General features: G+C 31.8%; 4 protein-coding genes across 4 annotated transcripts; 2 read left to right on the plus strand and 2 right to left on the minus strand.

Moving 5' to 3' along the window:
• Positions 1-386: 386 nt before the first annotated feature.
• LOC125873190 (diaminopimelate decarboxylase 1, chloroplastic-like) lies at positions 387-5,690 on the plus strand. Its single transcript, XM_049554084.1, has 8 exons — positions 387-925; positions 1,881-2,055; positions 2,247-2,396; positions 3,109-3,270; positions 3,798-3,983; positions 4,530-4,652; positions 4,766-4,855; positions 5,483-5,690. Exons 1-8 carry the CDS (start codon positions 450-452, stop codon positions 5,561-5,563), a joined length of 1,443 nt encoding a protein of 480 aa, XP_049410041.1. The 5' UTR covers positions 387-449; the 3' UTR covers positions 5,564-5,690.
• Positions 5,691-8,197: 2,507 nt separating this feature from the next.
• LOC125873180 (bifunctional dihydrofolate reductase-thymidylate synthase-like) lies at positions 8,198-14,676 on the plus strand. Its single transcript, XM_049554073.1, has 12 exons — positions 8,198-8,438; positions 10,468-10,982; positions 11,059-11,458; positions 11,813-11,857; positions 11,990-12,055; positions 12,213-12,274; positions 12,350-12,424; positions 12,513-12,678; positions 12,757-12,880; positions 13,359-13,465; positions 13,553-13,728; positions 14,462-14,676. Exons 2-11 carry the CDS (start codon positions 10,555-10,557, stop codon positions 13,661-13,663), a joined length of 1,584 nt encoding a protein of 527 aa, XP_049410030.1. The 5' UTR covers positions 8,198-8,438; positions 10,468-10,554; the 3' UTR covers positions 13,664-13,728; positions 14,462-14,676.
• A 4,944-nt stretch (positions 14,677-19,620) lies between these two features.
• LOC125873260 (uncharacterized) lies at positions 19,621-20,712 on the minus strand. Its single transcript, XM_049554161.1, has one exon. The coding sequence runs from the start codon at positions 20,573-20,575 to the stop codon at positions 19,874-19,876; it is 702 nt and encodes a 233-aa protein (XP_049410118.1). The 5' UTR covers positions 20,576-20,712; the 3' UTR covers positions 19,621-19,873.
• A 4,640-nt stretch (positions 20,713-25,352) lies between these two features.
• LOC125873238 (uncharacterized) lies at positions 25,353-26,418 on the minus strand. The gene has a single exon (XM_049554141.1). The coding sequence runs from the start codon at positions 26,362-26,364 to the stop codon at positions 25,543-25,545; it is 822 nt and encodes a 273-aa protein (XP_049410098.1). The 5' UTR covers positions 26,365-26,418; the 3' UTR covers positions 25,353-25,542.
• Between the last annotated feature and the right edge of the window lie 53 nt (positions 26,419-26,471).

Consider the following 26,471-nt stretch of genomic DNA (forward strand, 5'->3'; position numbering starts at 1 on the left):
ATATTATCTGTTTTCATAAATTAATTTTAATTCATCTCTTTCTTTAAGAAATGGGGTTTAGCCTAAAGTCCATTAGTTTACTAGTGCTAAATTAATATTAAAACCCAATTTTTTGATGAAAAATATATAAAAACCAATATATTGCAATTATATAATTATAAAATTGTGAATATAATTTAGTGATTTGGATTGATTTTTTTCAGCTTATTTTTAATAAATAAAATATAATCTATTTATTTAATTGATTTAGTTGTTTGAAGCCATCTTTTTCGTACCCTTTGTACTAATATCATATGTTATCCCTAATCAAAATCTTTTAAAAAAAAATAATCAAGAAAACGGTATTTCAATTTAGAAACATTTTTTTAATGACAGATTCCTATTAATCTGTGCAAACCCTTGCAATTTCACAAAGTCTAAAAGCCTTTTTGGGTATCTTTACTCCAACAATGGCGGCTACACACCTTGTCTCACACTCTCCATCACTTCACAAGTCCCTCAAATACCCATCAAATGCATCACAAAAACTTTCTTTTTTCAAACCCAATTTTCCGTTGAAGCCCATTTCAAGAAATCTTAGCATAAGGGCATCTGTATCAACTTCTGAGCCCCAAACTCAGAAATTTCAGCATTGTTTCAAGAAATCTGAAGATGGGTTTTTGTATTGTGAGGGTGTTAAGGTTGAAGATGTTATGGAGACCGTGGAAAGACGACCCTTTTATTTATATAGTAAGCCCCAAATTACTAGGAATGTTGAGGCTTATAAGGCGGCTTTAGAAGGTTTGAATTCGATTATTGGTTATGCTATTAAGGCCAATAATAATCTCAAGATTTTGGAACATTTGAGGGGCCTTGGCTGTGGAGCTGTTTTGGTTAGTGGGAATGAACTCAAATTGGCACTTACTGCTGGATTTGATCCTACCAAGTAATAATTCTATTGTTTACAATCTTTGTTTCTTGAAATAATTATATTCTCTAGAATCTTTGTTTCTTGAAATAATTCTATTGTTTAGAATCTTTGTTTCTTGATAATCTTGTTAGTTTCGTACTATATCCCAATCTCATAAACTGGTATTCACTAATTTGTAACACATGTGGAAAACCTTCAAATTTACTTTCTTGAATATACTTTAGTGTAATATATGTTCGAGTTGTAAACTTGGTAGTTTAAGACATGAGAATGAGAAGTTTTACCAGTAGTAAAGCCTGCCTTAGTTTTTTGGTTGGATGTAGCTTGGGGTATTTCTAGTTGTCTGGGGCTGAATTAGAGGTAGGTGTATATATCTTGTGCCTGTACTAGTTTAGGAAGATCTGTCATATGTGTGGGATTAGTGTGCCCAAAATCTTGCTGGAAATCAAAAAGAATTTCTAGTAGTTACGTTTGTGAGTTGCACCAAGAGAAAATTGTTACAGAAAGAAATAGAGAACCCTGCTTCTTACCCCTACAAACATTTGTAACTTGCCCCGAAACAAAGGTAATGCCTTTTACCATGTACTTCTCAAATTTGTTGTGCTCCTTTAGGGTCTATATCAAACTTTGGACTCAAGCACTTCCCAGCTTTTTGTTTTTTAAGTAGACTTTCTTTTGTTGTATTAGAGGTTATTTCTTACTAAGTTAGCTGGTGACGTATACTTTCTTTAGATAGTATCACCTCTCACATAACATGCCTTCCATTACTTCTATTTAGCTAGGACACTGTAATGTACTTGATACACATTGTAAGGATTTGCAGAGGACATTGAGCAAAAGCTTAATCTATCCTCTTTGTTTTATACATGGTTTTTTCTCTTTTGTACATTTGAGTTTAATGTATTTGCTTTTCATTTAGCCACTCGCCGTTATATTGCATTAATTTAATTCATCAACTTTTCTCGCATAGGTGTATTTTTAATGGAAATGGAAAGCTGTTAGAGGACTTAGTGCTAGCTGCCCAAGCAGGTGTGTTTGTAAACATCGACAGCGAATTTGACTTGGATAACATTGTAGCAGCTGCAAGGCTGGCTGGGAAGAAAGTTAACGTGCTACTCAGGATTAATCCAGATGTGGATCCCCAGGTATTTACGTGCCATGATGAGTATAATGCTTGGATGTCTGCTTATTCCACTACAATTCCTCTCTGTGCCTCAACTATTTGGCAGACATTTTATTACTAACATGATCAGGCTAACATTCAGTAATATTTTATACTGGCTGATGAATCATTGTGCCTTGTAATCATTTTGTACTGACTTCTTGAGTGGGTTAGGTTCATCCTTATGTTGCCACCGGCAATAAGAGCTCCAAATTTGGCATCAGAAATGAGAAGCTGCAATGGTTTCTAGATGCTGTCAAGGCACATCCTCAGGAATTGAAACTTGTTGGAGCTCATTGTCATCTTGGGTCAACTATCACCAAGGTAATATTAGGATTGTCTGCATTTAATTATTTATAACATGAGTTTCTCTACTTTGTAGAATTCAGATTTTTGCCTTTTCTGCTCTTCTGTATTTGGATAGTATATTGACTTGGTTGTTTAATATCTTTAGTTATGTGTAGTACCAATGGGAAATATGAATCATGACCTATCTTCTAATGCTTTATTGGGTTTCATTTATTTGGTGGCTAGCATTACCTTGTTGCCATCTACTCAACACTATAAGATATAAATATAATATGAGTTCATTTATAACTTAAATTAATGCTCCGTGCCCCCATTTACCCCCTCTAGTTCTTTCTGTTACTTTTTGGAGGGTTAAAGTCATAATATATATATTTGCTTGTTAAGACAAATATTTGAAGGGGAAAATGCAAGAATTTAGCTGTCATTCCATATGCATATCAGACTTCCCTCCTAGTAATATCTCAGCCAATCTACAGTTTGTAGAAGTACGATTTACATGTTTAACAAGTAATATGTTGGTGGATCCCTATGTTACATTTCTCTTCAGGCGAACTTGATACCATATTTTGCTGATCCTTTATTCTGTTCTTCCTCTCCATTTTAAATATACTGCCCTGTGTATATATCTTTTAGAAAATATTTTTGTTTATATAAAATGTAATATCTCCATGGTGGATGACATTTCTCCCAGTGTTTTGTTGACCTAAAACTTTGTTGTCTTTTCCAGGTAGACATTTTTCGAGATGCAGCTGTCTTGATGGTGAACTACATTGACGAAATCCGATCTCAAGGATTTGAAATTGATTACCTGAATATTGGAGGTGGTTTAGGGATTGATTACTATCATGCTGGAGCTATCCTTCCTTCACCTAGAGATCTTATTAATACGGTAAAATTTCTACCTCATATAATACAATATGACATGTGCCAGAGTGTTTTTAGTAGTGTGAGTTACCCCAAGACTTGTTCTTAGTAGTGACTTTATTTCACTTTGATTCTTAATTTACTTGTCAAAAAAGCTTTGGAACATACCTGATACGATTGTTACTGTACTGGTGAGTTTAAGCAACGAATAATAGATGTCAACATATGTTTCTCTTTATTTTCCCATGGAGTGGTCAATTGAGCTGGCTACTACAAGCTTCTCTTTCAACTGAAGTTTAGGGGTTGGTGATATGTGCATTGACAGCAGAACCACCTTGATTGCCACGATTTATAGTGGGCAATTTGGGTAAGAAAGATAGATTGCTTTCGCATACTGATGCTCTACTTCTCAAAGTTTTGATTGATACAGTGCAAGGCTACAATGTATATCAGCTTGCTAGAATTTTTAAGTTTTGACTAAAATTGATGTTAGTGCTCAAACTGTGGGTCTAACCTGGGTTTAGCTGACATTTCCTTTCATGTGTATTGCAGGTACGAGAATTGGTCCTTTCTCGAAACCTCAATCTCATTATTGAACCTGGAAGATCACTAATTGCAAACACATGCTGCTTGGTTAACAGAGTTACTGGAGTTAAAACCAATGGGACCAAAAACTTTATTGTGATTGATGGTAGTATGGCTGAGCTTATACGTCCAAGTCTTTATGATGCTTATCAGGTGAGGCTGCGAACTATTTTTCTTGCAGCTATCAGAATTGACTCTTCCTTCTCTCTCACACATATTAAACTAATAACCAGTCTAGCTTATTCAAACAGTTCCCCTTTCCCTTGATCTGTATTCATGACTGTTATATGTCATTTAATGGATGTCAAATGATATGCTTTCAGTTCATGTTGTAACAGTTGGATGCAGTTTTCCTCATCCCCCAAACATCCCTGGTGTCCCTGCTCCTTTCTCTTCTGAAGTTCTCCTATTCTTTAGGGGAATTTAGCAATTATTTACTTTTCAAAGGTGTTTACTTAAAATGCTCGCGCTGTGGAATTTTTGTGATGTGCGTACTCCAAAAATCTTATGCTTTGTTCTTGTTGGTGTTCATATTGTTCAACTTTTTGAAGTAGCCTACTGTTGGTAATTATACTCATTGTATAAGCATACAATTTGGACCTCACTCTTTATTCACACTGTGCATATCTGATTTATGATTGTGTGGATTTTATGACCTTCTCCTGCACTCGTGCTCAGTTAATGATTTGTTGATTGCAGCACATAGAGCTTGTTTCCCCTCCACCTCCGGAAGCTGCAATTGCGAAGTTTGATGTTGTTGGTCCTGTATGTGAGTCGGCTGATTTCCTGGGGAAGGACCGTGAACTTCCCGCCCCTACTAGGGTAATTTGTTTTGAACTCTCATTTCCTGCTAGAACAGGACAAAGGTTTAGCTTCTCATTTAAAGATTTCTTGATACACATTAAAGCCATACTAATTATGACATTTGGATTCAGGGCACTGGTTTGGTAGTTCACGATGCAGGTGCTTACTGCATGAGTATGGCATCAACTTACAATCTGAAGATGCGCCCACCAGAGTATTGGGTATATTGTCTTAACCTGTTATTAAAATGATGTTTTGCTCCTAGTATTTGTTTCTGGTGTTCCTTACGCCCACTAATCTACCCTCAAACCTTGTCATGATGGAAAAAGACTTGGTGTTCTTGTCAACATCTTGTACCCGAAGTGAAGAGTACATGGCTACATTAACAATTAACTTGGTCCTAAATCTTAAGCTGGTATTTTGTTGTGAAGAATTGAGAGTCAAGCTTCCATATGACTAGTATCTATTGACAAGATCTATAACTCACATGCCCTTTTGCTTTTTTAAAGACTGCAAAAAAAAAAGTCCTTTTAAATGCTAACTTGGTGCTTGGCTGGATTTTGTTAATGATACTACTGCTACTCACAAGATAAGAGAGTTGAATGCAACTTTTTGCTTATATCATTCTGAATTTTTTGTCGTTGGAAGCACTATCCGCGGTTTTCTTAGTTGCTGCTTAACGTTATCAAAGTGATCACAACAATAGTATACTATGAATCTGATAGTCATAGCAACATCTCTTCTCGTATGACATGTAACTTCACATCCAAGATATGCATTTGATCATCTTCACTATTGTAATATTGATACAAAATTTTGAAAAGGATTGTGCATACTGTTGTTTGTAGGTGGAAGAAGATGGATCACTGTCCAAAATCCGTCATGGGGAGACATTCGAAGACCATTTAAGATTCTTTGATGGTCTGTAAAATTATGGTTTCTTTTAAGCACTTAAACATGACAGGATGTGAAACTCAGAAATTCCTCTGGTAGTTTGGTTCCTGTCAATGTTGACAATTCTGTATTCTGATTGTTCCAATTAATGGATTTTCCCTATGACTTTCCACCTTTTATTTTCGGTTTTCTACCTGGCGTCTAGGACCGGCATTCGAGTTCAATTAAATCTGAACTCGCACATTCCAAATAGAAGTGATTTTTTTTTAAAAAAAAAGGTTAGACAAAAACTAGCATCATTTGCTATGAAGAATTTGGTAAAGACCCTAAAAGTGCTTAGTCAAACTTTAAAAAGTTATACATAAAAATATTGAATGTATAAAAATATTGAATGTATATGATGATAAAACTAATAAAGGAAAATTATATATAATAACAAACTATTAATTAAAATTAAATGTTATAACCACAGTTTCATTTAATTCTAATCTTTAGCAAACACTTTGCCATTTGCCTCTCTCCCCAAATTTCTCGCTCGCCACTCTCTCTCTCGCCTCTCTCACTTTATACAAACACAAATGTATAAATTATGTTTGTATTTGTGTAAAGCGAGAAAACGTTGTATATACAAATACATATCTTTTCATTCGCCTCTCTCCCTTGATATCTCACTCGCCTCTCTCTCTCTCGCATCTCTCACTTTATACAAGCACAAATGTATAAATTGTGTTTGTGTTTGTATAAAGCGAAAGTAAACTGTATATACAAATACAAATACAAATACATATCTTTTCGTCCTATACACTTATAATTATACAATACAAATCTCTCCCTGCCCAGTTTTCTTTTGCCTTTATCTTTTTCTCGCTTTATACAAACACAGATTATACAAAAAAAACTCTTTCTTATTTGTATACAGATTCCAAATACATACTTATACAATTGACTCTTTTGTATAAGTACACTGAAATATACATATAATAGCCATAAAGTTTGCTATGAAGCGCAATTATACAAACAATAGCTATAACATACAAATATGATTTTTATATTTGCTAAACCTAAAATTTTTCCAACTTAAAAATCAAAGGAAATCATCGTCATATACAAATACAAATCAAATGAAGAATTGTTAGTTGCGAATTATATAAATGTGGCGAATTATACAAAAGTGACTAATTATACAAACGAAGTCAGCTCACGTAATTAATGGTTAATGTTAGTCGCGAGTGGTAATTATATCAAACTATAGCTATAATGAGTAATTAAATAGTATAAATTTGCTTAACTGCGTAATTTTTTCTCTTCTCTTTTTATAAATTATGTAGATGAGGATCTTTTTTAAAATTATTAAATTTATCCTTTTTTTTCTTTTACAATTATAATAAAAAGATAATTAACTAATTTCATTGTAAAATAAAAATTGGAGTTTCAACGCAACATAAATATATTAATAACAATTGTGACAAATTGTTTGATCGATTAATTATAGCAATTTATGGGACGTATTAATTTTGACTGATTAATTAAAGTATTTGTATTGCGATAAGGCGTAAATAATTGATCGATTAATTAAGGCAATTCATGGAACGTTGACTGATTAATTAAAGTATCTCTATTGCGATAAGACGTAATTAATTGTTCGGTTAATTAAAATAATTCATGGGACGCAACTAACTTTGACTGATTATTGAAGTATTTCTATTGCAATAAGGCGTAATTAATTGATCGATTAATTAAAGCAATTCTATTGCAATGGGTCATAATTAGCTTTGACTGATAAATTAAAGTTTTTTAATGCGATAAGACGTAATTAATTGATCGGTTGATTAAAGTAATTCTATGTGATTGGGTGTAACTAACTTTGACTCATTAATTAAAGTGATTCTATTGTGTCGAGTCAATTTATATCACATAAATTGGATAGAATTAATCAGTTACACCCAATCACATAGAATTACTTTAATCAACCTATCAATTAATTACGTCTTATCGCAATAATTTTTTTTTAATTTATCAGTCAAAGCTAGTTATGACCCATTGCAATATAATTGCTTTAATTAATCGATCAATTAATTACGCCTTATTGCAATAGAAATATTACAATAATCACTCAAAGTTAGTTGCGTCCCGTGAATTGCTTTAATTAATCGAACAATTAATTACTTCTTATCACAATAGTGATACTTTAATTAATCAGTCAAAGTTAGTGAAGTTTCAACTTTAATTAATCGATCAATTAATTACGCCTTATCACTATAGAAATACTTTAATTAATGAGTCAAAATTAGTTACGTCCCATGAATTGCTATAATTAATCGATCAAACAATTCTTCTCAACTGTTATTAATATATTTATGTTGCGTTGAAACTCCAATTTTTATTTTACAATGAAATTAGTTAATTATCTTTTTTTATTATAATTGTAAAAAAAAAAGATAAATTTAATAATTTTTAAAAAGATCCTCATTTACATAATTAATAACAAAAGAAACCCAACTACAAAAAAGTGAAGATTATTACTAGGACTTCTTTTTCACAAGATTATGCACTACGAGTCAAATAAAAATAATACTAATCAATATTGGGTGTTTAAATTAAAATTAAAAAACAATTTATTAGAAAGTGAGATGTTTAATTAAAGAAAAAAAAAATATCATCAGAAATTCACGGAAAAAATGGCATGGCGCTGCTCCGCGTCAAGAGTGGTTTTGGATTTTTCTTGAAGTTTTCGCTCCATAGTCCTCACTTGTTCTTCCCATTTATAGTCCAGTCCAGTCCCCCTCTCTACTCTTTCACTGCTCACAATATTCAAAACCGCCTCTTGTTTTCTTCTCTCACAGTTTACAACCCTAATCTCTGATCTACCTCTTCAAAATTTCATTCATCTCAGGTTTTGTTTTCCGATCGGTAATTTTCACTGCTTTTGTTTTGTTCCTACTGACTGATGCATTTTAGTTTTGATTCATTTCTTACTGCATTTTTTCTAGCGATGTGTGATGTATTGTTTCTTTAATAGTAAAAAGAAGAAGAAGAAGCGTTGTTAGAATTCTCTATTTTTTTAAAAAAATTGAGAATTGATTTTATGATGCATTTAGCTTTGACTGATTTCATTGATAAAAGTAGTTGTTCATATCATGTGAGTTCTGATGATTACTAATTTCTTACTGCATTTTGATTTAAGCTTTTTTAGAGATGTGTTTCTCTCAGATGTTTTGTTTCCTTAATCAGTAAAAAAAAAAGAAGCTTTGGTAGAATTCTCCAGTATTTTAAATTGAGGATTGATTTTATGATGCATTTTAGTTTTGACTGATTTCATCTATAAAAATAGTGCTAGTTCGTATCATATGAGTTCTGCTGATTACTAATTTCTTGCTGCGTTTTCCTTTTAAGTTTTTTTTTTTTTTTTTTTATCTCAGATGTATTGTTTCCTTAATCTGTTAAAAAAAAATAGCTTTGTTAGAATTCTTCATTTTTTTAATTGAGGATTGACTTTATGATGAATTTTATTTTGTATTGTTTACATCTATAAAAATGGTTCATGTCGTGTTAGTTCTGTTGATTCTTAAATTCTTGTTAAAGTGTCGCTTGTCGTGACGTGTTCTGTTAATTCTTAAAGTCTTGTTACATTCCTGTTACACGCTTGTCGTGACGTGTTCTGTTTATTCTTAAAGTCTTGATACATTCCCGTTACACGCTTGTAGTGACGTGTTCTGTTGATTCTTAAATTTAGTCGTAGTCAAGTACAGTAAAAAAATAGTCAAACGAGAATTGATTATCTGATAACATTTTAAGTTGTGTTAATTTCATCTGTGGAGAGTAGTTCGTGTTGTGTGAGTCCTGTTGCCTCTTAAATTTTCGCGGCATTTTCTTTACAGACTTCCTGGGACATGTTCTTCGTTAATTTGCTCAAATTGAATTTGAATTTTCTCTAGCTCAACTGAGCTATAAATACATAAATTGCCCCCTAAACTTATACCGAAAACTCAGTTATACACTATAACTTTACGAGCATCCTTTTACCCCCCTAATCTTTTTTGGACTGGAACTAATACCCCTTACGAAGAGAATCGTGGACATATTTTGTCAAGTGTTATACACGCGCCTAATGTGTATAACACCACTTATCCACAAATTACTTTGCCATAGGAAGTTCGCATTTCCTTCCATAGAAAGTTCGCATTTCCTTCCATAGAAAGTTCGCATTTCCTGCCATAGAGAGTTTGGTGTTTCCTTTACGAGCATATTATCTTCAATGCTCTTTGTTTTTTCCATTTCCAGTTGTTTCTTCCTCTTTTCAATCTATGTCAGAGCTTTGTCGAGAGCAATTATACAATGAAGATTGATATGGTAAAAAGCTGAGATGAAATTTTGGTGTTGAAACAAAATAAATTTGAGTTCCTTAAATGGTTTTTGTACAATGAGAGTAAATTTTTATCAAATTTGCTCAATTAGTTTATCTATGGTAATTCCTAACGAATAAGTGAGATCAAATAGCAGTGGTTTTGTGCATTAATATTTGATAGTTTATCTTAACCCATTATATTTGGCTGCCAAATAAGCCAGGTGAGTGGCTTGTGCTGTTTATTGCCTGCTTGGAATGAGTGGCTGGAGACGTTTATTGCCTGCTTGGAATAAGTGGCAACTAGATAGTAGTACCTGAACTCTTGCATGATAAATTTCTAACCTTTTCCTATGTTTATTGGTAATATTACATAATTAGATATGCAGTTGCTCTATATTGTTAAAATAGGTCGCATTTGGTTAAATATCCCTGTTCTAAGATATTATTTTTCCTATACAGCAGTAGTAAACTTGAAATTAGTTTGTCTAAACTTTTGAACTCATTGATTGAACGCGTTTGCATCTCCTTGTAGACTATTTACTTGCATTTTGAGAACACATCATTGATAAATTTGGTGCCTATTGTGTATTTCAGGTTTTATTGCGTTTTGGCAAAAACCGGTCGGTCGATCTTAGGCGCAGATCAGTATTATTCAGTTCAATCCAGGTCTCTTACTCAGTTATGGCCAGTGAAACAAAGACCGGCGTTTCCAATGGTAACGGCAATGCTCATTTTACTCCACAACGGACTTACCAGGTTGTGGTTGCTGCAACTCAAAATATGGGTATTGGTAAGGAGGGGAAGTTACCTTGGAGACTGCCTACAGATCTCAAGTTCTTCAAGGGTATCACTGGGACTACAACGGATCCTACAAAAAGGAATGCTGTTGTTATGGGAAGAAAGACTTGGGAAAGTATTCCTATTGAACATCGCCCTCTTCCTGGACGCCTCAATGTTGTTCTCACACGTTCAGGAAGTTTTGACATTGCTACAGCAGAAAATGTTGTCATATGTGGAAGTTTAGGCTCTGCTTTGCAACTATTGGCAGCCTCACCTTATTGTCTCTCTATTGAGAATGTGTTTGTTATAGGAGGTGGCGAGATTTTCAGGTCAGCTTTCTTGCTGCTTCCTTTTTTGGCTAACCTTTAATGCTAATTTTTCAACATATTCTTCTTCTTGATGCAGAGATTCCCTGAATGCTCATGGATGTGATGCAGTCCATATCACTGAAATTGAGACTGATATAGCATGTGATACTTTTACTCCTGCTATTGACACCTCGGTATTTCAACCCTGGTACTCATCATTTCCTGTGATCGAGAACAAGATTCGCTATTCTTTTACCACCTATGTTCGTGTGAAGAATTCCGGAGTAGAAACTGTTAATCAATCTAATAGTGAAATTCCTGAGAATGGTTCAGATTCTTCTAATATTGAGGTTAAATCGTTTTCCTTCTTGCCTAAAATGGTATTTGAGAAACATGAAGAATTCATGTATCTGAGACTGGTTGAAGAGATCATCTCGAATGGCATGCTAAAGGATGACAGGACAGGCACTGGTACTTTGTCGAAATTTGGTTGCCAGGTAATGAGAAGTATATAAAATTCAGTTGTCTTTCTCAACAAAGTTAAAGTTCAGCTCTGTATGTTTTTTTCTCTCTTCCTTTATTTTGGGTGTGTTTGAAGAAGTGAGTACATCAAATATATAATAGGGAGAACAGAGTACTGCAAATAAAATATTGGTTGGAGAAGGGTTCACATTTGATCATAATGTGAATAAGAAAAAGGGGAAGGAAAGGTGAAGCTTTGCATGTAACCTTGTGCGGATGAATATCAAACAAAGTCTTCTCTATTTGCCTTCCCTGTTTATATGTATGGGTAATTTAATGCCTATTTGGTGTATCTGTGATAATGTTGTGATGTTTTACTATTGCTGCAGATGAGATACAATTTACGCAGATCATTTCCCCTTCTTACAACAAAGGTACCGTGTCATATATTTGTTTGTAGTTTAATGTGCTTTTGATATAATCCGTGTCCAATTTTTCCTACCACTACAATGTGAACTGCAATCGCAGATCATTTGACTTATTTTGTTTGTTATTTTGGGTTTCAGAAAGTTTTTTGGAGAGGCGTCATTGAAGAACTCTTGTGGTTCATCAGTGGATCAACAAGTGCTAAGGTTTCTTTCTGTTCCTCACTGATTGTATAATTTGGGTTCTGTTTCCTTGCCAATAATGCTTTGTGCAATTTGTTATGGAATCTCGGAGATAGTTACCATTTTGTTTTAATGATTTCTGGCCCATTTAGCTTGCATAACTAAGATGTTTTTAGTTCAGGTCCTACAAGAGAAGGGCATTCATATTTGGGATGGCAATGCATCCAGAGATTATCTTGATAGGTAAGATTTTATCTCTTCTTGCTATCAAGTCTATTATAAATGTTGGACCATCTTAAATTTGGCATTCCATTTCAGTATTGGCTTGAAGGATAGGGAAGAGGGTGATTTGGGACCAGTATATGGGTTTCAGTGGAGACATTTTGGTGCCAGGTCAGTCTTTGAAAACTTACTCATCATACAGTTGGTCAAAACTCTAGAGTTATGGGGTAACTTGTTCCATTGAACCTGCTATATACAGGTACATTGACATGCATACTGACTACAGTGGCCAGGGGTTTGACCAATTGGCTGATGTTATCAACAAAGTTAAAAACAATCCAGATGACCGACGCATTGTTCTTTCAGCTTGGAATCCTTCTGATCTTAAACTGATGGCGCTTCCACCTTGTCATATGTTTGCTCAAGTTAGTGTTGTCTTGGTTTTGTTTATGGCAGAACTTATTGTTTATGTACTAATATTCTCTTTCATCTTGTGGTTGTAGTTTTATGTAGCCAATGGGGAGCTATCCTGTCAGATGTATCAGCGATCTGCCGATATGGGTTTGGGAGTGCCATTCAACATTGCATCTTATGCCTTGCTGACATGCATGATAGCTCATGTTTCTGGTATGCTGTCAGGATACCTCTAGCTAATTTCTCATGTGCATCATGTAATAACTAGCAAATTTCCTACCTGTTTAAAGACATGACCAGACAAGAATTCTGACTAAGCAAAACAGATACTGCAAAAACTCATTTACTTGGTGAGGCATTTGAAAATGGAACTTTACCCTTCTCATGAGACTCAATCCTTGTCCTTTATGAGACAATCCTATGCCTTAATACTTCTAGCTAAGTTTCTAAGTAGTACTGCTTGGTGAGATTGCCAATTACTTTGTATGTGTATTGTTAAAAACAGATTCCAACTTGAAAAAGGATATGGAACTTTTGAACCTTTGATTTGTAAATTTTCATGTATATTGATATTGGAGACATATCTTTTGATGGTCATTCACTGGTCATTCTACATCCAGGCTCCAGCCCACTTCAGTTCCTTCTGTTTTACTATTCGCCTCATGAGGTTTGCTCTACCTTCTCTTTACAGGTCTAGTTCCTGGTGATTTCATACATGTTGTAGGAGATGCTCATGTTTATCGCAATCATGTCAGACCTCTGCAAGACCAGCTTCAGAAGTTGCCTAGACCTTTCCCAGTAAGTAAAGGAATACTCTTTTTTTTTTTTCCTGTTATAATCTCTATCTCTCCCTCTCTAACTGCAGTTGGTTCTGAATGGGTGTAGGTGCTGAAGATCAATCCGCAGAAAAAGGACATAGATTCCTTTGTTGCTGCTGACTTTGAGCTTACCGGCTATGATCCTCACCAAAGAATTGAAATGAAAATGGCAATATGAAGTTCCATGCAGTTAGTCCTGGAATTCCTCCGCTCTCAGGATATGTGGCTCATATTTTGAGGCAAGTGAATGGAACTACCTATTTGCTCTTTCCTTCTTCCTTTGGTACTTACATGGCCTAATTTTCACTGTTCAGGGTCTAGATAAAAGAATCTGATTTTGATATTAAGTTTTTCTTTTAAAAAAAAAAATACGTGATAGATTTCCTTAAGGCATTGTCTGAGATCCATTTCTTGAAGTTCTCAGTGTAAGAGAGCAAGTATGATGCTCAAACTTCCCCATTTTCCTTCATCTGGTAACTGTTGCCTTTAAGAGGGGGGGCCTCTAGTTGACGTTGTGTAAGCTTTTGTCTGTTACTGTTGCAACATTGTCATCATGAAATCGTACATCAGTTGAACCATTTCTGAGGCATAAGGTCTCGCACTTGATTAGGGGGATAGTGTATTGTCAAGGCTTCCTTTTTGTTAGTTGGAAATATGTTTGTCATGTAAGAAATTAATGTCCGGCAAATATAGAGAGCATGTGTACCTTTTTTTAAATTTGTATAATGGTATGTGACAAGCTTAAATGGTGGCTTGTTTGGGATTGACTAGTAGTAGTAGTTGTTTCTGTATTCCGCAGGCTTAGGATCATGTACTCTTTCACCTTTTAGGGGTTCTGGAATTTGTCCACCTATAACTATACTTTCAATTTTAATTTATATTGTATTTTTTTCTTTTCTTATCGAAGTGGTTGATGCTTACTGTTTTCCTTACTTAATGGAGAGCTGATATTAATGTTGTTTGTACAATTTTACAGATTGGGGAACCGAGGATGTCTTGAGGAGTTGTTTTATAATTTGAATCTTCGTTAGTAGTATATTTGAGGAAAAAACATCCAAGTATTAGGATCTGCGAATCCTTTACCTCCAAAACAATGGATGTGTGGTTGCTAAGGTGATTTAGAATGCTATGGCTTTCCTTTTGTGTTGAGACTTACCTTTTTGGCTTTCTATGACAATACCCTTTCTCTTATGCGATGTATTATTTATTTTTTCGCTCATTTATTTGCGTATTGTTTCATGGCTTTTGTTCAGCTTCATTTGTGTCTTGAGTATATACATAACAGGGTGGGAGATTTGTGTATATTGCTACTAAGATTAGTATATTTGTGAAGGTTGCTAGATGAACTATCTATGGAGTCATGGAATCGCAGTGCTTAAAGGTCTTTTTTTTTTTATAATTTGTGTTTTTTAACTGATAGTCCTGGAGGTGTCAAATGGGCAAGTTGATCAAAACTTGAGCTTGTCAAAACTTAAAAGTTTTCAAAGTTGCTTGTGTCAAAATGACTTGTATCAATGGGGAAATATCATGTCATAATTTAACCCAACCAATGTGACCTAATATCTCTTTTCTTTTTTTGTTTGTTTTTGTTATTGTTTTTTTTGTTAAGGTTAATGTATTTTTTAAAGTGAAATTAGGTTAATGTATTTTTTAAAGTGAAATTAAGTTTTCTTCTCTTTACAGTAAAACCTTACTGAATTATATTCGGTGAATCAATAGTTTCTGGTCCCGACTTGGATCAATGAAAAAAATCATCTATTTGATAACATAATATATTTTCAGAATACCCTTATATGAATATATGGTGCCATTGATATTAAAAATTAATATTTTTTTAAAAGTACAAATATATTTAAGACAATTTAGTGAAATATAATCTTATTGTTTTTTGTTAAAATTTAAATATAATTAAAGTTCACCTCTAACTTTTTTTTATTGCTTCCAGAAGTTTCAGTGTTGTCACTGTATATCTTTTTAAGTACATGTGGAATGATCTCTTTTTGTATTCACATAATGCATTTATGTATTTGATCTGTCATTGTTGATTTTGTGACACCTTTTTAATGAGAAGCCATTATTGGATATGATTTCAAGAAATTTCCTATATTACTTATAATGAATGTTTTTAGTAAAGATACAATGAATAATATTTAATTATGAAACAATGAACATTATGTATATTTGAAGAAAATAAAATTCCTTAAAGTAATAATTTATATACAAAATGAAAGACCCAATAATGGAGAAATTTATTAAGTTATAAAGAAGAGTTAGGAGGCTTTATTCAATAACCTTAAAATTCTTGTATCTCTCTCAACATTGAAAATATGAATAAGCCACCCTTATTAACCAAATTAAACTAGGATTAGAAAATCTAATTAACTAACAGATTTTAATTAAACATAATTAAAATAAATATCATAAATAACAAATCCTAAACTATTAAGGAATCCTATAATTAATCACCATAAATAACAAATCCTAAACTACCCAGGAATCATATTATTAGTTTATTTCCTACAAAAATGAATTTGTTTTACCAATAAATCATTAAATTCTTGAATTTATTTTACAATGAATTATTTAACAAAAAAAATATATTACAATAAATCACACACATACATTGACCATTATGCATAATGATTTTTTTTATATGAATTCAATAAATATAATAAATTTTGGATATTTATTTATTTTTAATGTGAATTCAATAAATACGATACATGAACTTTAATTAACCTTCATTAAATCTCAAAACACTAATTTAGTAATTAAATAATAGTTCTACAAAATAATAATAATATGTCATAATCCGACATATACTAATTTAGTCAGGTTTAATTACTGTAACTAAAGCAATAAAAACTTTCACAAATAGACTAAAAAAGGAAAAAAAAACCCCAATTCTATAAGAATATAGCTTGAGGTAATTCATATTATAAAAACCAACTTCATTATAACCAATTCAATTACAAAACAATGCCTATATTACCAACTCTACAAAACATTGCTGCAGCTAAAGCATCAGCAACAGCTTCAACTGCTTTGTTCAAAGAAGCTGGTACTGATTTGCTTGTTAGATGTTCACAATCACATGGCGGTGGTATTCGTCTCAGAACAAATTTGTGTAAATTCAATGAAAATCATATCGTACATAATACTATTGGTTTTCCAATTATGGTTATCGTGTCTATAAAACGACATTCATCATGTTTGTCTTTTAAAGATTATATCTATGATCATAGAGCTATGCAAACCTTTTGGATTCCTTACGATGATATCGTTTCAGATGAGGATGCAACAAATATTATATCAAAACTAATATGTTTGATGAATGTAATTCCCATGTTGGATGAGCAATGTATGAGTTATAGTGATACTAAGACAAGTACTAGCATGATGTTGACAAACAAGGACATTTTGATTTCAAAGATTATGAATTTTGCTAGGGGTATGAAGGAATGTCCATCTAATGAAGATCATTGGTACATGACTTTGGGGATTACAAAGGTTACTTATTTGCCCCATGAGAATTTTATGAATTTGTATAACAAAATGGGACAAGATTGTAATTGGAATGCATGGAAAAAGACTCAAGAGGTGTTGGATTCAAGGATTGCGGCGTTTGAATTGTTGAAGAAAATTGGAATAAAAAAGATGAAATTTCGAGCTAGTGAATTTAAGGATTGTAATTTACTAGACACATGTTCGATTTGTCGTGATGGATTCTTAGAAGGTTGTATGGTTTCTTGTATTAATAAGTGTTGTCATGTCTACCATGACACTTGCATTTTGGAATGGCTTTTAAGGAATCGATCTTGTCCTTATTGTCGATCCAAGTTAGCATAAAAATTGTTTAGTCTTAGGTTTATTTCTTGTTATTCGTGTTTTTTTTAATGATATCTACTGTTGTTAGTATAGCGAATGTTGTTGATTTAATACTATCTTGTTGAAATTTATCATCAAAGGATGTGGTACAGTGGATGAGACTATTTCTCTTTTAATAAAAGATTTTAAATATGACAATATCTTTGGTCTATGCGACATCAAATTTGAATTAGTTGAATAATAATTATTTGTATAAGACATTCTCTTGTGCTACCAATTAAATTTTGTTCTAGTTTGCTAAATTTTTGGAAATATTACCCTAAAGAACTTATCTTGACAAATAACTGTGCCCTAATGTTTGAATAACTTATAATATTATAGATCATAGTCTAATATTTTCTCATGATTTTTAATTTGTTCGAAATAGATCTTTAGATAGTGATTCAATAGTTTCTAATGTGCCATTACCATTATCAGTCCTTAGTTAATTATGCCGTAACCATTTCTAAGTGCAAGTCTTCTTCAAATATTTCCATTGGTCCAAACAAAGAAATATAATTTTCAATCATAATTTAAACTTTTTCAGAAAGTAATGGTTGATATAACAAGTGTAATTTTTTTAACTTTTTTTTTTCCCAGAAATTTATGGCTATTATAACATTTACTTTAATGTCTTTTAGACGTATAAAGTATAATTTAGACGTTGATTTTAATTATTGAAACTGATTTAATTACACAAAATTATATTGTTGCTATTGTTCTCTTCTCCATTGTTTTCAATATAGATCACTAATGTATGTTTTACGTACTTGATATTACTTGAGTTGGTAGTCTATTGAAAACAGTTTCTCTACCTTGTCAAAGTAAGGGTAGGACTGACAGTGCGTACACATCGTCCTTCTTGATTCGATTTACGAGATTACAATAAATATGTTATTGTTGATTAATCAAACAAAAATTAACTAAATTGAAACTTTTTTACCAACCAATTAATAATCTCTATATAGACATGACTCTTGGAGTCATGTTTCAACTACAAACATGTTTTTCACATCCTCCCCATGAGGCATTATAAAAAAATCAAAGTGAAAAATAGTGGGTTGGTGTAAAAAGAAAAAAAAAAGACATAGACCATAGTACTTGTGGAGTTCATTTAAATAATTCAAAAGTTGCAAGATTTTTAGGACGAACACCACCAGAGATAGTGGAATTCTTTTAAAAGGTTAATTTATTTAAAACTCAAAAAGATTTGAGAGAGATAGAAGTATAGAACAATAGACAAGTGTAACAAATAAAAAGCTAAAATCTTGCTTTTCAAAAAATAGGAAAATATATTTCTTATTAGAAAACTTAGTAATGAAAGGAAATATATGGTATTAAGTTAGGTGCAGAAGTAAAAATCTTTTTTCTATAAATAATCATGGTGATCAGACCAGCTTGAACGTATGCCAAAATAGATATCAAATAAAATTACTTTCACCAAAAGTTGAACAGATGACGAAAAAGTTGAGTGATATTTTTTCCCTTCTCTCTATTTAAGATTTAAATTCCTATGATTTTTATCTGCTTCACTGACCGGTAAGCAATTAATGCAGCAAGTAAAGAATAAAATATTAAAAGTTAAAAATTAAAAGAAGTGATATGAAAAGATTGAAGTAATTCTCTGGAAGGATGAGTTCCATACAAGTGTGGTCTCACCAAGTCAATTTTTAAATCTACTTTTGCAATTTTCTTTATGCCTTTTTAAAAATCTAGAATTAGTGAAAATTATCAAAAGCATCTGATTTTTAGAACAGAAAATCTAGAATACTTCCACCACTGTCCACAAAATATTCTTTTTGGTAATTTTTCCAGAAAAAATAATAGAGTATCAGTGATGGGTATATAAGCATCATGCTTTTTCATAGTTCAAATAGTTTGTATGTTTTTTTTTTTAAAAAAAAATTTCCACTTAATGTTCGGTAAAAAATATATTCTATATTGAAAATTCAAATTAGTTTTTTTTTTTTTTTTAAAGAGTGACGGAATTATATTTATCGCATTACAAATTCTTTGGTGGTCCAAATAGATCAAATGTGAATACATGAAAATGACTGAACATTCTCCCTTTGGCATATTTCTACATGTTTATATTTTCAACTATATTCTTGGAATTAATATAGGAAATCCATATGACACTTTATTAGATTAGATTCTCTTGCCTTAGATCTTTGTTCATATTTTCAAAAAGTGGACAAGGTTAATATTGAAAATAAAAACTCAGTCTTCTAAAACCAAACACAAATAGGGAAATTGATAAGTTATAAATTTATACACCAAAAGTAAGTTTATGATTCAAAATATTAACAAAGATCTAAGGCAAACTTACATTTGCAAAAACCTCACAATGGCTTTCATCAAGCAACATGGAGGAGGGCTTAAGAACTGGGAGTACTATATATATATATATAAGTATATACTTTTGTCCTTTTTCTTTTCTTCTATTTCAACGTAAACATAGCCTTGATGCTTGCATTAAGATAAACTGTCTACGAGAAAAGTGCAAAAACTAGTACAAAAGCTATGCTTCATAAGAAACAACAGCTGAAAACTCTTGGTCCCTCAAAAATTTTTGTTGTCTTGCAATGAAATTCTCAACAGTTTTCCTGAATTCATCATTGCTCATCTCGTCTTCTGGATACGAGGTTGTTGTCTTTGTCATAGTTGGTTTTACACTGTCAACTTTCCGGGATCTTACTGTAGCTGAGCGTGTCAATTTTTTTCTAGGTTTTTTCTCATCATGGGATAAAGATAGAGAGTTGTCCGAATGGCTACGATGGATTTTCTTTTCTAATCGCCTTTCCAACAGTTTCCTCTGTTTTTTGCTCTGTTCACAACAAGCCTCTTCTACAGCAATACTCTGTTTTTTGCTCTGTTCACAATAAGTCTCTTTGTTCATCGAACATTTTTGCTTTAACTCATCGTACATATCGATTTTAAAACCATCATCCTTAGTAGAGGACTGTCCTGATATGAAGAAGAGGATGATGACAATTATGTTTCCAACAACAAAGACGAATCGAGGACTAATGAGGGTGACACCAAGTCCCTTGAAATAATCCGTCGAGAGGTTGAAATTGAGTGGCAATTGAGTGGAAAATCTTGAGATTATGGCGAAAAATAGGCAGAATTCGATGAAACGGAACAAAGTTGTGACTCTTTGACGCTTCTTGTACCTTAGCATAGCGTTTGCTTTCTCCAATTTGATGTTTAAGGATTCCATGTTTGTTTGTTTTAACAAGTGAAAGAGTAGTTAGTGGATTTGACACTTGAAATTGGATGAAGAGGAAGTTGATACGGATAGTGAGGAGCAAAGTCCTCCTTTGTTCTTCTTCTTATTTTATGTTTGTTTTGAGATTGTGTGGATTTTAGAGGCAACGTTGGAGTATATATATATAGGCTATACAAGTATATATTCTTTGTTTTTTTTTTATTTCTCTTCTTTTTTGTTTTACGTCCACAATAACAACATACTCATGTATCCATCAGTAGAGGTTGGGGTGTAAACACATCTTACTCTTTCTAGGCAAATAGTTGTTTATAGAAAGTAATAATTATCAGCAGTACAAATATTAAGAATTATCAAAGTAAAAAAGTTATAGTCATAATAAATTGAAGAATAAAATAATGCTAGCATATTGATAATAATATTCATTTAATTTTGTGTTGCAATAGTTGAAATAGATTCTTTCATATTTTCACTTTACTTTTTTTTTTTATTCGTTTCACATTTCAGTAAGGAAGTTCCAATTCTGATATTTTTTAGTCCAAACTCCAAAGGGACTGTCACCGTCAACACTCTTACAGGTTGTTTGGTTTAAACTTCGAAGACTTTAGATTAATTATTCTAGTATTATTTTTTATCGATTGTTTAACTCATTATATTAAAAATAACATGCATTGCATAAGGGTTTTCCTAGGTTTTTTATTGTTTTATCCCAGAATAGCTAATCTGAATATTTAGTTCACTTTGTAACTTGGATAACTTATACTAATTACTAATCTCAATATAACTTATCACAAAATTAATAACTAAATAAAAGATAACACAATAATATATTTTTATCGCACAATTGTTTATGTTTGTCTAGCACATCAAACAACTGCTTTACTTTATCACTTAGGAAACTTATTCGATGTATGTCTAAGAATAATTATAGTGCTTTTGGTATATAATACATAACAATTCCTTATTCCCATTGCCTCTCTGTTGTTTGGCATAGCAACTCAATTGCTGGTTTTAAGTGATACTATTTGGTGGATATAATAATTTAGAATATGGTATAAGCATTTTCCAACTCAATTATTTGGATAAGAAGAATTATTCTTTGTTCTAATCAGACACATGAGGGATGGACCCTAATGTTTGCTCTCATTTAATTTATGTGAGAAAGTCCTATTTGGATTATGCTATAATAATGTTTTGCACTAAATGGCTACTTGATATATTAGGCTATGTTTTCGAATTTTGCCAACATTACATGGGTAGGAACTAGGAATGGTGCATGCTGCATAGATTAAACAAAGAATCTTTTATCTAAACAGAAGAAACTGTAATTCTTTGGAGTCGAAATTTTTATTAAGAGGTCTAAAATATGAAGAAGTAAACATACAAAAAAGTTAAAAAATGAAAGGAATAAATTATTTGGCAATTGTTTGGTTTACATACTAATTATACGGAATTTATAATGTATGAGTTATTTATGCAGTGAATAATATTAATAATGTAAAGATCATTAAAAGCCCAAATATTAACAGAGAGGGTTAGTTATGAACAGATTAATTACTCTTAGAAACCCTTTATGACTTTAGTTACTCTTAGCTTTTATTGCCAACCAAGCATTAGAGTATGACTTGAGGCTGTAAAAAAGAGAGAAAGGGGTGGCTATTTAGCGGGAGTCACTTCGGTTGTATGCCACTAGGTCCTTATGGATAAGGGGATAAGTTCACGATTGTATGTCACGAAGTCCCTATGGACAAGAGACAAGTTCACTATTTTATGTTTAAAATCATAATATTCTAAAGTTTTTTATTTATTTTTTAAACTTCGTATTAAATCAAATATCCGTACTAAAAGTGTATCTATATAACATTTACAAAATTAAAACAAATTAAGAAAGTAGAGAGAGCGCCTCACATGCGGCCCTAATTTTTTTCATAGCATAATGAGATTCTATTTTAAAATTTATGCCTGTTCTTTAAAAAAAAAATCATTTTTACTATTTAATTGTAGTCTCAACGGAAAGTAAAACTTATCCATTAGTTGGGGAACTGAATTTAAACACTATAGTACTAGATTTTCGTTACATTATTTGGCTACTTTGCTAGATTAACCTTTTTTCAAAAAAGAAAATGAACTGACATGACACTTTTGATACTTTCATCAATAATAATATATGCTAATGTTAATGTATTTCCAGGTGGCAAACTTGTATCCAAGTGTACATATATTATTGGAAGTCCTACCTCCTTCCTTACAAACTAAGAAATTAATCATTTGCCATCCACATAACGGTTTTCCAACTTCTTTTTTTTATATAAAAATATCACAAGAAAAATATTTATCTTTTAACTATGGTGGGCTCTTAATTGTTGAATTGATTTTACGTGGCAATTTAATAATAAAAGATCGGTTTGTACTTTGGTCAAGAAAAGACCTTCCAAAGAATGCTAGTCATTTCTTAATTTGTATCACTCAAAAATATTATCTTGCACGTCAAATCTAATAATTTAACTTTATACATTATAACTTAAAGAAAAAAATATTTAATATTTATTATGATCAAGTGTTAAAAATCAATAATTGTATAATTATTGATGCAAGGTAAACTTTTTTTATTGATCTTAGACCACATATCTTCTACTTTTAACATCTATATATATACTACATGGCCTAAATCATTGAGCTTAGTCCCCATATCTTCACATTTTTTTGATTTGTTGAGTTACTTCCTTTGCTTTAGTAATTGTTTTCTTAATATCAAAAGAAATTAAAGCTTGAACCCTACAACATTTAGTTAATTTGTACAAGTTATTTAAAAGAGAAAAAATATTTTAAAATATTAAAAGGTGCTAATAACAGTGGGATTCTCGCGGATCATAAGAAGCTTAAAAAATTGAAGAAGCAGACCATGGGGTTCATTGAGTGGGCCAATTCAATGAATGATTGGCCAATTAAAAAAATACTTTTAAAATTATAGTGTATTTTCTTTTTTTAATTATTTGTTTTTCTCTAAAGGACTAATTTTGCTTAATTATTTAAATTATCAACCGATTTGATGGATTACCGGGAAACATCTCCCCTTTAGCAGCCACATCAATAAATCCTAATATTTGCACTTCGCACCTTTGAAAAATCATAATATGAAAAATCTTACATACGCTAAGTTTTAGTGCTTATGTTATGCACGATAAATACTTTTCAAGAACCCCTAATAAAATAAACGATATTTTTTTCTTTCACTATGGTTTATAAAACAAAAAATATCTAATTTATTTTAATGAATTATAAGGCAATATCTTAATTTTCATTAAAAAAAAAAGGAAGAGAAAGGATATTTCTCTTTTTACACTTGCGTGTAAATGAAATTCATTTTTCGTTTGGGATAAATAAGTGCTATGCAAAGCATAAATAAAGTGCACCTCATGAATTAAAGTCTTCTTTTTTTTTTCCTTTTGAAAACTGAGGACTCCAAATCAGATCAAAGTTTTATATGAATAAAACAATATACAAGACAAAAGGCAAGATTATTCTCTTATTCTATCCTAATAATATTTTAATTACAAAATCATGTGTAAGTGCAACTTAGTGCAGATATTTTAATTACAAAATCATGTGTAAGTGCAACTTAGTGCAGGGGCGGATCTAGTGAGTGAATCTTCTCGTTTTTTTTAAATTTTTTTTTTATATAAATAGATATATTTTGAAATTTTTGAATATAAAATTAGAGGTTGGCTAAATTAGTGATTGAGGGAGTTCAAAATCTACCTTGAAATTCAAATTTTAAACACTACATCTTTATTTTTCAAAATTTTTTATTCAATTATAAAAAATCTTGAATCCACTATCTGTGCAAGTATATTATTCTTTCTATATCTTAGTACAAACTTTTGTGCTTCTGAAAGACCTTTTTACGAAGAGATAATGATACAATCAATTAAATATGACCTAGTTATTAGTTTGATAAATCAACCTCGTAGGCTTTAACTAATTTCTTAGTATTAATTATTTCCAACTTAACAAGAAAAAAGACGCTTTGTTTATTTTAATCTTACTTTCTTATAACTTTTGGACAGTCGTGGTCTCGTGATGATTTGTCGATAGGAGGATAATGCCTTATTTTGTTTCTTCTAGAAAATAAAATATATATATTTTAAGAAAATCAGAAATTAATTGCATTATAATAGATTCACTATTGTGTATGACATAATTAAATATTAAGGCTGCTTTCCTAAGTTTCTTCTAGAATAATTATTTTTAAAAAATAATTAACCAGAAATCAATTGCATTAAGGGTCTGGGTAATAGGTCCTCATTAAAGTTTGGTATTGTAACAGCAATTTTGGCCAAAATTGGGATATTTTCAGACCCTTATCCCTATTGTGTATGAGTAACTTAATATTCTGTCTGTTTTCCTGTGTTTTTTCTATAATGTTTTTTTTTAAAAAAAAAAATAGAAATTAATTGCATTAAAATGGATTTACTATTGTGTATGACATAATTAAAAATTCTGTTGATTCTGGCTAGTGGATAATATGCACACTTTGGATTTAGAGTATTTCGAGTTGGACACCACTTTCCTTTGATATATTCCTTCCTCTTTTTTTCTTCTCTATTTTGCTTTTTTGAAAGGAATTTGTTTTTTATGGTGAAGAAATCCTAAGTTTAATCCTTTTGGTTTGAAAATTTTATGAGAAATACTTGATGATAAACATAATAGGAAATTTTTCAGAGCTTGAGGCATGTCAATAACACTGTCGCTCGTATACTAATGTTCATTTAAATATTAGATATCATATTATAGGTGCAGGAACAAAACTATTCCCATTTACAAGTAGAAATGTTACTCCTGCTATTAGAGATTTATCTTGTTCTTGAATTTACATATGTTGTCTCCACTTCTTTTTTCTTTTTTAATGACCTAATAATGTACTAATAAAAACTCTTGATGTTTTCTCAAGATGTCTTAATTTATGTTGATACAACATCTGAAAATAACTCTTCTTCCCTTAAAAATCTTTGTTGTCTTGCAATGAATGCTTCAACAGTGTTCCTGAATTCTTCGCTGCTCATTCCATCATCCACCGATTTAACACTGTTAGTGCGTATAACTTTCAAACATCCTACTGTAGCGGACCGGATCAATTCTTTTCTAGGCTTCTCATCATGACATAAACTGGTCAAGCTCTCTGAATGGCTACGATTAAGTTTTTTTTCTACTAATTGTCTCTGTATTAGAATACTCTGTTTCTTGCTCTGTTCACAGTAAGCTTCTTCAATAGCAATGCTCTGTTTCTTGCTCTGTTCACGGTAAGATTTTTCTACAAGAGTGCTCTGTTTCCCCTGTTTCTTGCTCTGTTCACAGTAGGATTTTTCTACTAGAATGCTCTGTTTCCCCTGTTTTTTGCTCTGTTCACAGTAAGGTTTTTCTACTACTTTCCTCTGTTTATTGCTCTTTTCATAATTCATTGAACATTTTTGCTCGTACAAATCCATTTTAACATTGTTCGTGAAACCAGACGAATGTCCTGATTTCAAGAAGAGGATGATGACAATCGTGTTTCCAAGAACAAAGACGAATCGAGGACTAATGAGGGTAACACCAAGTCCCTTGAAACAATCGATCGAGAGCTTGAAACTGAGTGGCAATCGAGTGGAAAATCTTGAGATTATGGCGAAAAATATGCAGAATTCAATGAAACGGAACAATATTGTCACGTTTTGACGCTTTTTGTACCTTAACATAGCATTTGCTTTCTCTAATTTGATTTTGTGAAAATTTAAGGATTCCATTTTTTTCAACTTTCTTAATAAAATTTGGTTTCAAGTGACAAATAATATGTTTGGTTTGGTTTGAGATTGTGTGGATTTTAGAGGCAACATTGGAGTATTATATATAT

The sequence above is a fragment of the Solanum stenotomum genome, chromosome 1 (assembly GCF_019186545.1).
Source record: "Solanum stenotomum isolate F172 chromosome 1, ASM1918654v1, whole genome shotgun sequence".
Classification (NCBI taxonomy): domain Eukaryota; kingdom Viridiplantae; phylum Streptophyta; class Magnoliopsida; order Solanales; family Solanaceae; genus Solanum; species Solanum stenotomum.

Bases quoted from the DNA above. Each gene is read 5' to 3' on its own strand.
- LOC125873180 (XM_049554073.1), top strand. From the start codon at position 10,555: ATGGCCAGTGAAACAAAGACCGGCGTTTCCAATGGTAACGGCAATGCT. The intron at 10,983-11,058 runs GTCAGCTTTCTT...TTCTTGATGCAG, and splicing joins GGAGGTGGCGAGATTTTCAG to AGATTCCCTGAATGCTCATG. The intron at 12,275-12,349 runs GTAAGATTTTAT...ATTCCATTTCAG, and splicing joins TCCAGAGATTATCTTGATAG to TATTGGCTTGAAGGATAGGG.
- LOC125873260 (XM_049554161.1), bottom strand. From the start codon at position 20,575: ATGGAATCCTTAAACATCAAATTGGAGAAAGCAAACGCTATGCTAAGG.
- LOC125873238 (XM_049554141.1), bottom strand. From the start codon at position 26,364: ATGGAATCCTTAAATTTTCACAAAATCAAATTAGAGAAAGCAAATGCT.
- LOC125873190 (XM_049554084.1), top strand. From the start codon at position 450: ATGGCGGCTACACACCTTGTCTCACACTCTCCATCACTTCACAAGTCC. The intron at 2,056-2,246 runs GTATTTACGTGC...TGAGTGGGTTAG, and splicing joins ATCCAGATGTGGATCCCCAG to GTTCATCCTTATGTTGCCAC. The intron at 4,653-4,765 runs GTAATTTGTTTT...ATTTGGATTCAG, and splicing joins AACTTCCCGCCCCTACTAGG to GGCACTGGTTTGGTAGTTCA.